At 48.5% G+C, this 16,656-nt stretch overlaps 1 protein-coding gene across 1 annotated transcript in view; it reads left to right on the forward strand.

Annotated features, from left to right (window-relative positions):
- POLR3F (RNA polymerase III subunit F) overlaps nucleotides 1–16,416 on the forward strand; it is a 28,229-nt gene extending 11,813 nt beyond the window's left edge. The window contains exons 7-9 of the mRNA XM_040429675.1: nucleotides 5,628–5,735; nucleotides 8,504–8,695; nucleotides 16,041–16,416. Of these exons, the coding sequence (XP_040285609.1) occupies nucleotides 5,628–5,735; nucleotides 8,504–8,695; nucleotides 16,041–16,118 (378 nt within the window). The 3' untranslated portion in view covers nucleotides 16,119–16,416. The remainder of the gene's footprint in view (nucleotides 1–5,627; nucleotides 5,736–8,503; nucleotides 8,696–16,040) is intronic.
- Nucleotides 16,417–16,656: the final 240 nt, after the last annotated feature.

The raw sequence follows: 16,656 nt of genomic DNA on the forward strand, positions 1-16,656 counted from the left end.
CTTTGGAGCTTTGGTGTTTTCTGCTGTCACCCCACCCTAGTTTTCCTTGGCTCTCTCTCTCGTGGTGCTGTCGTGGGTGAGGGGTAAAATGAAAATTACTTACGGGTAATTGGATTTTCCTGAACCCACAACAGCTCCCCTCCCTTCTTGGCTGGTGGAGTGTTTTCACCGGTGTAGCAAAAAAAAAAGAAAATAGAAAAGTAAACTAACGTATACGGCGGAGTTCCTCAAATCCGTGGAATTGTCATACTGACGGCAGAGAGGAGTCTCCACCTTTTTGTGCCGCAGGTTTCCTGTCTTTGGGGGGGTGGATCCATCCTCTCTCGTGGTGCTGTCGTGTGTTCAGGAAAATCCAATTACCCGTAAGTAATTATTTATTTTTTTAGAAATGAAAAAAATATGCATGCTTTTTTAAAATATTTTGTGCACAAAAAAGATATACAGTCTTTTTCGCCCCATAAGACGCACTTTTTCCCCCCCAAAAGTGGGGGAAAAGTGCCCCTGTGTCTTATGGGGCGAATGCTGGCAATTTACATCGCAGTCTGCGATGCTGCAGCATCGCAGACTGCGATGTATTAGTGAGGATGGAGGAGGGACTGTAGTAGGCGGGGAGAGCGGCGGGGCCGTGCAGGCACTGTACTCTGGCCCCGCAGCTCATTATGTACTGTATTATACGTAGTGTTAATCATCAGATCTAAACCCAATAATGATGCGCTCCCCATGTGTACCGTACTTACCGGTACACGTCACGCTCCTGTAGTAAGCACTAGCAGGCAGGCCGGGCGCCGTAACTCAGGCTACTTTCACACTAGCGTTCGGGTGTCCGCTCGTGCGCACCGTTTGAAGGGGCTCACGAGCGGCCCCGAACGCATCCGTCTGGCCCCAATGCATTCTCAGTGGAGGCGGATCCACTGAGAATGCATCCGCCTGCCAGCGTTCAGCCTCCGCTCCGCTCAGTGAGCGGACACCTGAACGCTGCTTGCAGCGTTCGGGTGTCCGCCTGGCCGTGCGGAGGCGAGCGGATCCGTCCAGACTTACAATGTAAGTCAATGGGGACGGATCCGCTTGAAGATGACACAATATGGCTCAATCTTCAAGCGGATCCGTTCCCCATTGACTTTCAATGTAAAGTCTGAACGGATCCGCTCAGACAACTTTCACACTTAGAAAATTTTCTAAGTTTTAATGCAGACGCATCCGTTCTGAACGGATGCGAACGTCTGCATTATCGGAGCGGATCCGTCTGATGAAACATCAGACGGATCCGCTCCGAACGCTAGTGTGAAAGTAGCCTCACTGAGTAGCCATAGGCTACAAAACTCCTGTTTCTGGTCGATTAAAACATAACGTTTATTCCTATCAATAAAACTTAGCTTCCTGCCCATGTCCAAAACTTTATGTGGGCAAGACTATACAGGAGTTGCGACGTCGAATATCGGGCCATTTAAGTACCATAGAAACAGGTAAAGATACAGCAATAGCCAGACACATTAAGTACTTTCATAACAACAAGAGTACAGTACTGCGTTTCTGGGGGATAGAGAAGATATACCTAGGACCAAGAGGAGGCAACTTGGATAAAAAACTGTTGCAGAGTGAGGCTAGATGGATACATAGACTGGATACAATGAGTCCACAAGGACTAAATGAAGGGTTCTCTTTCACGGCTTTTATCTGACTAATGGGAAGTTATTCTCCCCCCCCCCCCTCCTTTTTCTGCAAAATCAGAAAGGGGGAAGGAATACATCAAGGAATAACCTCATCCTAACTCTGTAGTCAACAAAATAATACTATCAGTTAATGAAACTACAGGTCCAATTTATTTCTTGAATATAGAAAAATTGGAATCAATATTGATTTATACATTCAAATAATATGAAAAATTTAAATCACAAGGTTAACTTACCTGGAGAAAATGAAGGAGGAAATCAATCCTTTTCGGTATCTTGTAAAAATTGCCTACCATCATGTCTAAAAAAGAAAAAGAGAAATAATAAGCAGACATGAACTCTTAGAATATAATATATGTCTCAAGAAAGCACCCATATTTATATAGTCAGCGGATAAGCCAGAAAATGGTGTCCCTATCGAGGTATTATTGGACATAGCCGTTATCAGTATGGGTCCTTGGAACATATAGAGCGGTGGATTTGGACTATTACCTAACCTACCTCTCTATTTACTGTCCCCCCCCCCCCTTTAAAGAATATTTTATGAAAAATAACCTATATTTAGATGTTCAGCTATATAAGAAACCAAAAATATATAAGAGACCAAAAATTGGATGCATACAAAGGTTTATTTACATCTTGACCTTTTCCCTTGAAGAGATGGGGATATATGAAGATAAATAGGGAGGTAGAATTCAAACTGCCAGACAAAATCTTGCTGCTAACATAAAAGAGATACTAATCTCAAAGTACTGGCGCATGCGTAGAGACATCATTCCGAATAAAAAGCGGAGATTATGCGCAAACTTTATACTATGGAGCCTGGGAGAAATTGCAAAGGTGGGGTTAATAGTCCAAGTCCTAAGACACGCGTAGCAGTCAGGTAAGAGATAGATCTGGAGCATGCCCAACATATACCTGTAAGTATTCTGAAGAGTAAAATCTCGAAGTGTGGGGGCATGCGCAGTACCCGTTCCTGAATAAGAGGCGAATAAGAAGTAGTGACGCATGCGCATGCCCGTGAGACACCTGATTTTGAATATGGGAAAATTTCTAAGTATGGGAGCATGCGCAGAATTCGCCTGTGAATAGGATATGAAGAAGAAGTATTGACGCATGCGCACGCCCCATAAATATCTTGATTATGAGAAATTTCAAAGTATGGGGGCATGCGCAAAGCGCACTCCCGAATTAGGATGCGAAGAAGTATTGACGCATGCGCACAACCAATAGCCATACTGATTATGAGAAAATCTCCAAGTATGGGCGCATGCGCAATACCCGCTCCTGAATAGGATGCGAATAAGAAGTTCTGACGCATGCGCATATCTAACAGATATCTAGTTGTGAGTATGGAAAATCTCTAAGTATGGGGGCATGCGCAGTAAGCCCTGTCGGACAAGATATGAATAGAAGTCCCGACGCATGCGCATTTAGGACGGAGCAAAAATCTTCTAAATACAGACGCATGCGCTCTGGAGGGGGCGACATGTAAGATACCGGATTGGATGATCATGCTGCCACACGAGCTCTGAGCAGGGATTGGATAGCGAACAACTAATGTCCCACCCCTAGCAGTTATAAACTTCCACGCACTAAGCACTCGTGTTGACAGTAGCTCCATCCCCTGATGAAGCCACATCTAGTGGTGAAACATGTTGGGGGAGCTTTAGTTTGATCTTTTAAAATAGGTGCATGATTGATTCAGTGTTTGAGTGACGAGATCTGCAGACTCGCTACACTTAGACACATTAGCGGCAGTGCTGCACCTAGAGTGATGCTAATAGGGAATCATTCCAAGTAGGATATATGAGGTTATCCTGAACACTCTATGTAGCAGCAGCTATACTCCAAGAGGCGTTAAGAGGGAATATCCCAAACAAATTAGGACGCAATTGTGGGAAATATATCCCAGTCTTCTGCCCAGAGTATCACCATAGCACCTTTATGTTTTAAAAATAAGTATTTTTTCTTTTCTTTTTTCTCCTGTTCTGAATAAGTTTTATTGATAGGAATAAACGTTATGTTTTAATCGACCAGAAACAGGAGTTTTGTAGCCTATGGCTATTTGAACTATATAATTTCAAAATCCTGGGTCCAAAAGGGTCTATGAAAAACTAGCCTCACTGAGGTCACGTGCCTGCTCCGCCTACTTCATTCATAAAGTAGGCGGAGCAGGCACGTGACCTCAGTGAGTTACGGCGCCCGGCCTGCCTGCTAGCTGCTAGTGCTTACTACAGGAGCGTGACGTGTACCGGTAAGTACGGTACACATGGGGAGCAGGGGGAGCTCATCATTATTGGGTTTAGATCTGATGATTAACACTACGTATAATACAGTACATAATGAGCTGCGGGCCCCGCCGCTCTCCCCGCCTACTACAGTCCCTCCTTAGGAATCTGTGAATGGGATAATGGGGCGGGGGGGGGGGGGGGGGGTCTGTGGATGGCATTATGATGGGGGCGATCTGTGGATAGGACTGTTATGGGGGGGATCTGTGGATGACACATATAGCAGTGTCATCCACAGATCCACCACCCCATAACAATGCCATCCACAGCCCCCCCCACCATCATAATGCCATCTACAGATCCCCCCCCACCATCATAATGCCATCTACAGATCCCCCCCCACCATCATAATGCCATCTACAGATCCCCCACATAACAGTGCCATCCACAAATCCCCCACCCCATAACAGTGCATCATCCTCAGATCCCCCATAATACTGTCATGCACAGACCGCCATTAGTTCAAACCCACCAAAAGCACACCATTTGGTTAAAAAAAAATAATATTTTCCTCCTCAGAAACCTAGGTGCGTCTTATGGGCCGGTGCGTCTTATAGGGCGAAAAATACGGTACTAAGTGTAGCTGAAACAAATACCTATATTTAAAAAAAAATGGTAGAAAAAGGAAAAAGGTTTGTACATTTTGTGTATTTTGCTCAGTCTGCAATACTATTGCTAAAACTAATAAATATATTTATTTTGATATGAAAGAAAAAGGAGAAAATGTCAGTGTGTACATAGTCTGCTGTACTATTACTAAAACTAGTAACTAGCAAACTACAGCTATAACTGATTTTATTTTATTATTGTTCTCAAATTAAGTTAAATTCTTATTTACTTTTTATTATTTTAAGAAAAAAGTGAATAAGCTCATTCGTGCCACATTTAGGGCAGGAAGGGGTTAATTCTCAACCAGGTGACAGCTGCCTTTACAACCAGTAGGGGTCATGCTCCTATCAAGGCTTTCCTTTCACCGTTGACAATCTGTCACTCTGATCACATTCCTGGAGACCGCTTTGGCTGGTCTCTAGGATCTTTACTGTGACCACAGCTGTGTATTGATGGCACGGTCACAGCAAACTGCAGTGCCACAGGGGTCCAGCCGATCGTAATGTAACCCACCGCTTTTATATGCCAAGTTAGTTAAGAGCTCACTGACCAACGTATAAAGTTGTGCGGCGTTAAGGAAGTGGTTAAAATGCTGTGTAAGTTACTTGTCTTGACCCAGCCATTTTCTTAGCAGCTCCACACTGTCTTGTGCATTTTATAAAGTGCATCTGTCATGGTTCTCTTTGGAGGGGGACTGTTGACAGGGCTGTCGGGTCACATACCCCTTTCAGAGCAGCACCCCCAATATGACGGCTAAAGACCATCGTACATGCACACAGTCCTGTGTCATGTTTGTCAGCATATGGCACCTGTTTAGCCAGCCATCTTTAAAAGTGTGGAGGCTGCTGGTACTTGTGGTAGGGAATAAAGTAACATACAGTAAATCTGCATATGCCGTCTGCTGTATTTCTGATGAATACACATTTATACTTGTTAGACGAGTCCTATTTTTATAACCTGCTGCATACAATTCCTGGCAGTCGGACATATTTACTCTCGCTTTTCATTTCTGTGCTCGAGTTTTCACCTTTACGGTATTGTTCATTGCTCGCAACAGGCAGAAGCGGCGAGGGACAGTAAGCAGAACCCCATGATCCAGAGGAACAGCTCCTTTGGCTCATCACATGAAGTTTGGAAATATATCTGTGAACTTGGCATTAGTAAGGTAAGAGGCTGAATTAACTCTTTTCGCTGCCGGGACAACTTTCACACTTTTGACAGAAAATAAATTCCTTTTTGTGGCTAAAAGGCTATCCTAAATGAAGCCTGAGATGCATAACACTGGGAGGAGGAGCACGGCCCCGAGTGCCGGGGAGAGCACTGGGAGGAGGAGCACGGCCCCGAGTGCCGGGGAGAGCACTGGGAGGAGGAGCACGGCCCCGAGTGTCGGGGAGAGCACTGGGAGGAGGAGCACGGCCCCGAGTGCCGGGGAGAGCACTGGGAGGAGGAGCACGGCCCCGAGTGCCGGGGAGAGCACTGGGAGGAGGAGCACGGCCCCGAGTGCCGGGGAGAGCACTGGGAGGAGGAGCACGGCCCCGAGTGCCGGGGAGAGCACTGGGAGGAGGAGCACGGCCCCGAGTGCCGGGGAGAGCACTGGGAGGAGGAGCACGGCCCCGAGTGCCGGGGAGAGCACTGGGAGGAGGAGCACGGCCCCGAGTGCCGGGGAGAGCACTGGGAGGAGGAGCACGGCCCCGAGTGCCGGGGAGAGCACTGGGAGGAGGAGCACGGCCCCGAGTGCCGGGGAGAGCACTGGGAGGAGGAGCACGGCCCCGAGTGCCGGGGAGAGCACTGGGAGGAGGAGCACGGCCCCGAGTGCCGGGGAGAGCACTGGGAGGAGGAGCACGGCCCCGAGTGCCGGGGAGAGCACTGGGAGGAGGAGCACGGCCCCGAGTGCCGGGGAGAGCACTGGGAGGAGGAGCACGGCCCCGAGTGCCGGGGAGAGCACTGGGAGGAGGAGCACGGCCCCGAGTGCCGGGGAGAGCACTGGGAGGAGGAGCACGGCCCCGAGTGCCGGGGAGAGCACTGGGAGGAGGAGCACGGCCCCGAGTGCCGGGGAGAGCACTGGGAGGAGGAGCACGGCCCCGAGTGCCGGGGAGAGCACTGGGAGGAGGAGCACGGCCCCGAGTGCCGGGGAGAGCACTGGGAGGAGGAGCACGGCCCCGAGTGCCGGGGAGAGCACTGGGAGGAGGAGCACGGCCGCTTTAGATGCTGCTTTTTTCTGAATGGTAGAAGCTAGAAACATGCAACTGGTCTTGTTTGAAAGCTGACATTCCAGGCTTTCATACACAACCAAAATGCTTTTATTTTCACTTTCAGCTGTATTAACTGCATCCTGATTTCTTTCACTGCTATCTTCCCCTGTATTGAACCGATTGCTGTCATTCTGATATAGCTTGTAATTTCAGCTTTCAGCCAATACAAAGCCCATAACTCTAGCTGGTACCAAACTAGAGATATGAGCAGCTAAAGCAGCCCCCCTTCCTGTCAGTGTGGAGGAGAATGAGGGAGCAGCTGCAGAGCTGACAGGTGACTATTAAGAGGCTAAAACAAATGCTGGTTAGCTGTCTGTGAGAGGGGTAGTGGGGGAGGTTATCTGCATTCTGATTGGTCCTGCTAGTTCATGTGAGGAGAGCAAGGGGTTATTGGAAGTGAGGGAAATACAGGATGGCCTCAAGGACAGGGCAAAGATCACCACAGGAAGTGCAGCAAAGAAATAGGGTTGCTAAGGGCTGAATACCGACATCAGAAAGGTAAAATTAACTGAAAAAAAAAACTTTGTGAATATCTTCCCTTCAGCATCACATATGTTAGGAATTTCATTTTTGGTTACACTTTAAACAATTTATTTTTGTCTGAGGCATCCATTTAACAGGTATCACATATATATTTTAAACAGGGGACTAAAACCTGATGTGCACACAGCCTATATGTGACAGTGAGCAGTTTATACTCTCTCATTGGAAAGTGGTGATAACGTGAAAAAAAGTTCTTGTACCCACCCCACTGTGGTCACTGAAGGCTGGACAGTAGTAGAGATGACAGGAACAAGCCATGATCTTTCTTCCTGCTGTCGCTTACTGCTCCCTGCAGGGTTACTATCCGATCTCTGCCAAACAGGACCTTCACTTTAAGGCATCATGCACAGCGGGTCTGCAATATGTGGGCACCGGCCGTGTGCTCACAGCATCACAGATGCGGACCCATTCACTTGAATGAGTACACAATCTGGAGGTGCAGTGCCGTGCGGAACAGTGTGCTTCTGTGTGGTTGGTTCCTCTACGTGACTCTGCACTGCAAAAAAATAGAACTTGATCTATATTTTTTTTTGCGGTTCAGACGGATCAGTCCCGTCAACCGCATGCAAATTGCTGTCCCCAAAACAGAGAATGGCCGAGCAATGGCAGTGTGCATGAGGCCTAAAGGGGTTATCCGTGAAATAATATTGATGACCCATCCACAGGATAGGTCATCAGTATCACATCAGCGGGGGTCCGAGTTTCTACACCCCTGCCGATCAGCTGTTTTGGGAATCTGTGGCGCTCACCGGAGCTTTAGTGGGCATGGTGGCCTCCCGGGTGCTTTGTTTTGCAGCTCTGCCCTATTGACTTGAATGGGACTGAGCTGCAACTAGGCCGTGCGACCAATGTACGGTGACGCCACATGGCCTAAGACTAGGCCCCTGTGCTCAGTGAGCACCTGGCCTCTTCTAACAGCTGATCAGCGGGGATCCCAGGTGTCAGACCCCCGCCAATCTGATATTGATGACCTATCGCTAGAATAAGTCATCAGTTATTCCCGGATAACCCCTTTTATTTAGCATACTACAAAGGTGTAAAGGTGTATGTTTTACTCATGCATCAGTACTACTTCACATTAGATCTTTTTTTTTTTTTCCTAATATGCTGTTTACAAGTCTATATTTTTCCATCTTAGGTTGAACTATCAATGGAAGATATAGAAACCATCCTGAACACATTAATTTATGACGGGAAAGTAGAGATGACCATAATTGCTGCTAAAGAGGGGACAGTGGGCAGTGTAGATGGACAGATGAAGCTATATAGGGCGGTGAACCCAATCATACAGCCAGCAGGCTTAGTGCGTACTCCCTGCGGTCTGTGCCCGGTAAGTGGACATTATGTGAATGATGTGTGTGTGTATATATATTTACCTGATGTCATAGTTAGAATGAGATCAAAAGCTGGAGGGCCACCTATTCCTAATCTCCAGCCCTTCTCTGCTCGGACCCCTGCTGCCTGGTGCCAGCGGTCGTGTGGTGGCCCTGCCGGTTCAGATTTGCAAGGGCGAAAAGCACAGATGAAGCCAGGTGAGTATATCTCTCCCTCTCTCCCTTTCTATTATAGGGGGTAGCGTCTAGCCAGCAACTTCTTCCTACTGTGCGCCGGGACATCAGGGGTTAAGTCCACCTCGGGCGGCATTTTTACATAGCCGCAATCGAATGGCCGCGTCTGGATGGAGGAGAGCCTCATCCCCCCCCCCCCCTCCACCAGACAGGGTAGCGATATTCGGTACCCTTCCAGTGCAGGTGCAGATCACTCAGCGGCACCCGTTACAGTAGGGCGCATATCGTCGCAGGCGCTACCATCTCCAGCTTTGCAGCCACGGTATGGGGGGTTAAATAGATTCGGCCACCATCATCTTTTTACTCGGTCGCGATTTATGGCGGCCGCATGCGACGCCCGACGAAGACCGGAGCGCGGTGGGGCTTGGCTTATTCAAATCACACACTCAGCCTTCATTCACAAGTGTCGGAGGGGGCAGGGCTTATTCTCCCCCCACAGCACAGCTTCCTCTTCCTTCCGACAAGCGCTACAGGGCCAGACACAGGACTGGGACAGCCATATTCTGGAAGGAGATCGCAACCCCCTCCAGCATAGACAGGCCACAATGTCTGACCCAGCCAATGCTCCCCCTCAGGCTTCCTGCAGGACCACCTACTATGCCTGCACTTTATGCTCAGTAAAATTCCCTCGTGGCCAGTCACTATCACTATGCTCTGCATGTCATGCGCCTGCACAAAGCCATCCCCCTATTCTTCAGCAGCCCACAGAAGCACAAGACCATCCTGGCTATGGGGAACCCGACCGGGCAAGGTCCCTGTCCCGGGCAGTGGAAGACCTCTCTAAATTCTCCCATTCCACCCTTTCCTTACTGGGTCGTTTGGTTGAGAAACCGCCACCGGTGCAGTCCACACCGTCGCAGGGCGTACAAACCAGAGGCAGACTTCCTAGTAAGCGTCCCAGAGCAGGCCACCGTTCCTCCTCTGACGCCTCTGCGTCCCCGTCCCCCCTCCTCCTGGCTCCCATTCGCAGACGTCCTCCCTCTTAGGTGACGCACTGTCAGAGGGTGAGATTGGCGATTCGGATGCAGAAATAGACCTGGAGCATTCTTCTCAGATTGTGTCCATGGTTGATAGCATGATATCAGCTATTCGTGACACCTTCCAGGTTCAGAAGGAACTTCCCTCCACTAGCCACCAGGGGGTGTCATTTCTCAGTTCGAGACAGACACCTAAGTCTTTCCCTTTACACAACGACTTTTCCGTGGTTATCGCGAAAGCTTGAGAAAACAAGGTTTACGCTTCATTGTTCCGAAGCGACTGGACATACTCTACCCCTTTCCAGGCGATTGTTAAAAAATGGACCTCTCCACCGAAAGTGGATCCACCGGTCGCCCGCCAGGCTAAGAACACGACCATTCCAGTGGCGGATGGCTCTTCTCTCCAGTACCCAGTAGATCGTCGCATAGAATCACTCCCCAAGTCTATCTTTGCAGCCAGAGGTTCGGCATTACATCCGATCTTCGCCTCTGCATGGGTAGCCAAGGCGGTCTTGGAGTGGGCCCTCAGTTTGAACCAAGAACTAGCGTCTGACCTCCCCCTCCGCGGACCCTCAGTCCTTATCACTCCAGATTTTTCAGGCAGGGAAATATCTCTGCGAAGCGGCTCTAGACACGGGGACAATGGTCGCTCGTTCCTCGGCTCGCGCTGTATCTATCCGCCGAGAGTTTTGGCTCAAGGTCTGGAAGGCAAACCCATCCTCTAAGCGCTCACTTTTGAGACTTCCCATTGCAGGATCGCGACTCTTTGGGACCCGACTGGGCGAGATTATTTTTCGGAGACAACGGGTGGGAAAAGCACCCATCTGCCCCAACCTAAGGTGAAACGTCCTTTTCATTCTAGAGCTTCCTCCTCCCGTTACCAGTCCTTTCGTCGCTTCTCGGGCACCCGTCCAGCCCCAACCTCAATGGCGGGACCGTCCACTCAAGACCGACGGAAGGGACCGGCCTTTAAGCCCCAGCAGGCCTGGCGTCCACAAGCTCAGCAACCTCGTTCCGCCCCAAGAAATAACCTTCAGCATGCAGGTGCGTCCCTACCCTCACGGGTGGGGGGACGTCTCCTCCTTTTTCAGGAAATTTGGCGATCCCATGTTATGGACGCTCGAGGTCATTTCCTCGTGCTACAAAATAGAGTTCAAGTCTATCCCACCAAACCGTTTTTTCCTCTCTCAGCCTCCCAGGGATCCTGTTCGAGCCGTGGTATTCTTTCACGCAGTTCAATCCCTTCTCTCACGGGGGGTGATAGCACCGGTACCCTTAGAGGAACGGTTTACGGGTTTTTATTCCAACCTGTTTGTGGTCCCCAAAAAGGAGGGTGATATGCGCCCAGTACTGGACCTCAAGTTATTGAACAGATTCCTCCGGGTTCAGAGATTCAGGATGGAGTCCCTCCGTTCCGTGGTTGCTTCATTGGTAAAAGGTAATTTATGCCAACCATAGACATTCAGGATGCCTATCTCCACGTTCCCATCGCAACTGTTCACCAACGTTTTCTTCGGTTCGCCATTCATTCGACCCATTACCAATTTGTCGCCCTACCATTCAGTCTGGCGACTGCTCCACGAGTATTCATGAAGGTACTCGCACCCCTTCTGGGCCTACTGCAATCCAGAGGCATTACTCTTCTCCCGTATCTAGACAACATCTTGATCAAGGCTCCTACGGCGTCTCAATGCGAGGAGAGCCTTCGACTCACGATGAGCACTCTGTCCCGCTTCGGGTAGATAATCAATCTGCGGAAGTCCTTCCTGTCTCCCGCTACTCAGGTCAGATTCCTGGGCATGACATTAGATTCAGGGGCAGCTGTGGTACGCCTACCACTAGAGAAGAGACTAGACATTCAGAGGTCGGTGAATTTACTACTCCAGCGCCGGAATGCGTCTATCCGTAATTGTATGCGAGTACTGGGCCTCATGGTGGCCTCCTTCGAGGCAATTCCACACCAGGTATTTTCAGCGGGCCATTTTGTCATCATGGGACAAATCCTTGCACTCTTTGGATCTCACGATCCGGCTATCTCAACAAGTGCGCTCGGCGCTCAGGGGGAAATCCTTTCTCCCAGTGACGTGGACTGTCATTACGACCAACGCCAGCCTCCACGGCTGAAGCGGGGTCTTTGCCATCCGGATGGTCCAGGGTGTTTGGTCTCCATCGGAGTCCAAACTGCCCATCAACATCCTGGAACTCTGGGCTATCTACCTCTCCCTTCGCCATTGGACCCCCCTTTTGCAGGGTCGTTCGATCAGAGTACAGTCGGACAATGCCACGGCAGTGGTCCATATCAACCACCAAGGAGGGACTCGCAGCAATGCGGTGATGCAGGAGTCTGCGAAGATTCTACAGTGGGCGGAAGCCAATGTTCCGGTAATTTCGGAAGTCTACATTCCGGGAGTGGACAATTGGACAGCAGATTTTCTCAGCCGGACGACGGTGGACATGGGGGAGTGGTCTCTCCATCAGGAGGTGTTCGAGGCTCTGTGTCGCCGATGGGGACGTCCGGAAGTGAACTTGATGGCGTCCAGGCTCAATCACAAGCTCCCGTACTTCTTGTCTCACGCAAGAGACACGGTGGCGTACGACGTGGAAGCTCTCGTGGCACCGTGGGACGGCTTCTCGTTCCTTTACGTGTTCCCACCCCTACCGCTCCTTCCTCGGATTCTGCGCAGAATCAGGATGGAGGGCATCCAGACGATCCTGATCGCTCCAGACTGGCCTCGACGAGTGTGGTACTCAGAGCTCATGCCTCTTCCAGTCAGGGCCGACCTGCTCTCCCAGGGCCCAGTCTTCCATCAGAATTTAGATACGCTACATTTAACGGCGTGGATGTTGAAACCTTCTTGTTGAAACAGAGGGTTTTTTCTGATGCAGTCACTGGATCTTCCAAGATTTACTATCGAACTTGGAAGTCCTTCCTACACTTCTGCGAACAACGCGGTCTTTCTCCCAGGAAGTTTTCCCTGCCTACTGTACTGGCCTTTCTTCAATCTGGATTAGAACTAGGACTGGCTCTTAGTTCTCTGAAGGGACAGGTCTCAGTCCTGTCCATTTTTTTTCCAGCGTACACTGGCAGTCTTGCGTCCGGTTAAAACCTTCATGCAGGGGGTGGCTCATACCACGCCTCTCTATCGACCGCCCTTACACTCTTGGGACCTGAACCTAGTTCTAGTTTAACTCCAGGCCACACCATTCGAACCTCAGAGAGGTCTCCCTCCGGTTACTTTCCTGGAAAGTGGCGTTTTTGGTGGCTATTACGTCTATTCGTCTGGTGTCAGAACAGGCGGCTCTTTCCTGCAGGGAGCCCTTCTTGGTGTTCCACCAAGATGAGGTAGTGCTCCGCCCAGTGCCGTCCTTTCTACCAAAGGTTGTTTCTACATTTCATGTTAACGAGGACATTGTTCTGCCCTCTTTTTGCCCTGAGCCTTCTCATCCACGGGAGGTTTCCCTCCACCGTCTGGACGTGGTACGGGCCTTGAAAATCTACCTGTCAGTGGTGGCCTCCTTTAGGCGCACTGACGCTCTGTTCGTAATCTCGGAAGGGCCTCGTAAAGGTTTGGTGGCTTCCAAGGTGACTATTGCTCGGTGGATTAGGTCGGCCATTGCCGAGGCCTATCGTTCTAAGGGCAAGGCTTTTCCTCCCGGAATCACGGCGCACTCTACCAGAGCGGTCGGGGCTTCTTGGGCGCACCTCCACCACGCTTCTGCATCTCAATTGTGTAAGGCAGCGACATGGCCATCCTTGAACACCTTCACAAAATTTTATAGAGTGCATTCTTTAGCCTCGGCGGATGCTGCTCTCAGCCGCAGAGTCTTACAGGCCGCAGTGTAGCGACTTCCATGAGGGAGTACGTTTTTGACGGTTGTTGTTTCCCGCCCAGGGGACTGCTTTAGGACATCCCATGGTCCTGTGTCCCCCAATGATATGAGCGAGAAAACTAGATTTTTGTGAACTCGCCTGTAAAATCTTTCTCGCTTTATTCATTGGGGGACACAGCACCCACCCAATGTTTCTTTATACGGAAAGTGGGGTCCTGATTTGCCAGTTGGGACCTGGTTTTGGTTCGATCTTATGGCAGTGTGCAGTTCTAATTGTTTTTTCAGTTAATTCTGCTTCTACTGCTGGAGCACAAACTGATATGCTCTCTCCAGGCTGGAGGAGGTATAGCCTGCAGGGGAGGAGTTAACAGCTTTCAGCCTAGTGTCGCCTCCTAGTGGCAGCAGCAAGCTATACCCATGGTCCTGTGTCCCCCAATGAATAAAGCGAGAAAGAGATTTTACAGGTGATTTCCAAAAAAATCTTGTTTTTACAATAACCCTTTACTGTGACATCACTGTGTTTTTATTATCCATATACAGTGACTATTTTCCATCTGCCATTATTTCACATTGGTAATATCCCCTGTTCTATAACATCACCGTGTTTGTCATTCCTGTTTTGGGACATCGCTGTGTAATTACCGTACTTTCTTATGACTTCAGTGTTTATTATTGATCACCTATTATGACATCACTCAGTTTGTCATCCCTGCACTGTGACATCAAAATGACTATTATTCCTGTGCTGTCATTTTAGTCATTGCTGTGACATAACTATTTTGATGTGCAGAGCTATCAATGGGGCAGATTTACTAATCATGTGGATGGCGTGAAATTAGACAGGCTGTCTAGACATGTACTAGATTTATCACAGAGAGTCAGACTGGAGGATAATTTTTCTGAGTATACCAGCTATTGGTTGTCACAGCTTGACAGAATTTTACACCAGCATTGTGGCACATTTTAGGGCACAATGTTGCATCTTGGGGTCCATTCACACGTTCGTAGCGTCTTTTGCGGATCTGCAAAACACGGACACTGGCAATGTGCGTTCCGCATTTTGTGGACCGCACATCGCCGGCACTAATAGAATATGCCTATTCTTGTCCGCAATTGCGGACAAGAATAGGACATGTTCTATTTTTTGGGAAACAGAATTGCGGACCCGGAAGTGCGGGTCCGCAATTCCGTATCCGGGCAGCACATTGTGCGGCCCCTATAGAAATGAATGGGTTCGCAAAATGCGGAACGAAACTGCGGACGTGTGAATGGGGCCTTAGACTGCACTTCCTTTGTCATGAGGACACGGCCCTTTCCCATGAATTCACACCCCCTTTTTGGACTAAGCACAGATCATTTAGACACACCGTATTTTGACACAATTTACACCAAAATCAAGGTGCACTCACATTAGTAAATGTGTAATATTTCTGTACTGGGACAACATTGTATTATCCCTGCGCTGTGGTGCCACAATGATTATTACCCTTTTGTAACATGTAATTGTGTGCACTATCCATCTTCTGTGATAACTACTGCTTATTATTCCTGCGCCGTTTCAGGGGCATAAGTATATTCGGTACAGAGGTGACAGTCATTGTGAGGATTGTCTGAGGTGGCCAACAATTCCTCAATTACATAATGAAATACCATTACTATATATTGCATGTACTGTGTATCTGCGGGCCATGTTACAGTTTCTCCATCAGAACCCGAGAGCCTCATGATATGTTTCCTGACTAGAAATGAGCAGATTTTGTGCCTGATGTTTTTTGAGTTTGCAAATTTAAAGGCGTTTTCTGTCATTTTGAAATAGATACCCCAGACCCCCCCACCAATCATCTGTATGAAGAGGCCGCGGTGCTCTAGTGATCGCCACAGCCTCCTCCTAGGCCAGTGATGTCACATTCATCGGTCACGTGGCCTAGGCAAGTCAATGGGGCTGAGCTCTGATGCCAAACACGGACACTATCCAATGGATGGCGCTGCGCTTGGTAAGCTGCTAGAAGGCCTTCTCAAACAGCTGATCAGCGGGGGTCCCAGGTGTCACACCCCTGTCAGTCTGATATTGGTGACCTATCTTGAGGATAGGTCACCAATTTCAAAAAAACATTTAATAGAATAAAAGGTAAATGGATTATCCCAATTATATCCTATGGAGTAGTCAATCACTTGCCTCCAGTTGTCACCCAGCTTTCCTGGAAACCGACATAATAAATGGTTAAAAAAAATTAGGTCACTCAACTGTTCAGAGTTTTAGTTAAGAACTTAAACACTTTCTCTTATTTTGTCGTCCTAGGTATTTCATGATTGTCATGAAGGTGGTGAAATCTCTCCCTCTAACTGCATATACATGACAGAGTGGCTGGAATATTAATGAAGTCTGCTTATGAAAGTATAGCGGTATATTGCAGGATGGTCGTCATGGATGGAACATTAGACTGGACAGACTGTGCTAAATATATTTATTTTAAGATTTTATTATATTTGGTATTTGATGAAGAAGGTCTTGGCAGAGGAGCAACAAGGTTTTATTTAAATCATTCCATTCCTTATTTATAACTTGTCAGAATGTTATGATGGGAAGAATAATGCAAAATAATTCCTTAAATCTTATTTGCAAAGCAGATGCCTCATTGCTTGTTAGATAAGTGTTAATAAATTTACCTTATATGTTCACTCTCGCTCAGCCCTAAGTCCCCTAATTTAGGAAACTGATGATGTTGGTAAGTCCTATTTTAAGGAGTTATCCCATAAATAATGTAAAAAATGAAAATCAGACACCACATAATACATGACAATCTCTTTCTAACAAAGCTAGAACCAGTCCTGTACCTCACATGGATCCAGAGATCTCCCCATTCATTTCTCTGCTAGATTTATATCAAGCTGACAGCTCAAGGGGCGTGTCTTCT

The sequence above is a fragment of the Bufo bufo genome, chromosome 4, assembly GCF_905171765.1.
Source record: "Bufo bufo chromosome 4, aBufBuf1.1, whole genome shotgun sequence".
NCBI lineage: Eukaryota > Metazoa > Chordata > Amphibia > Anura > Bufonidae > Bufo > Bufo bufo.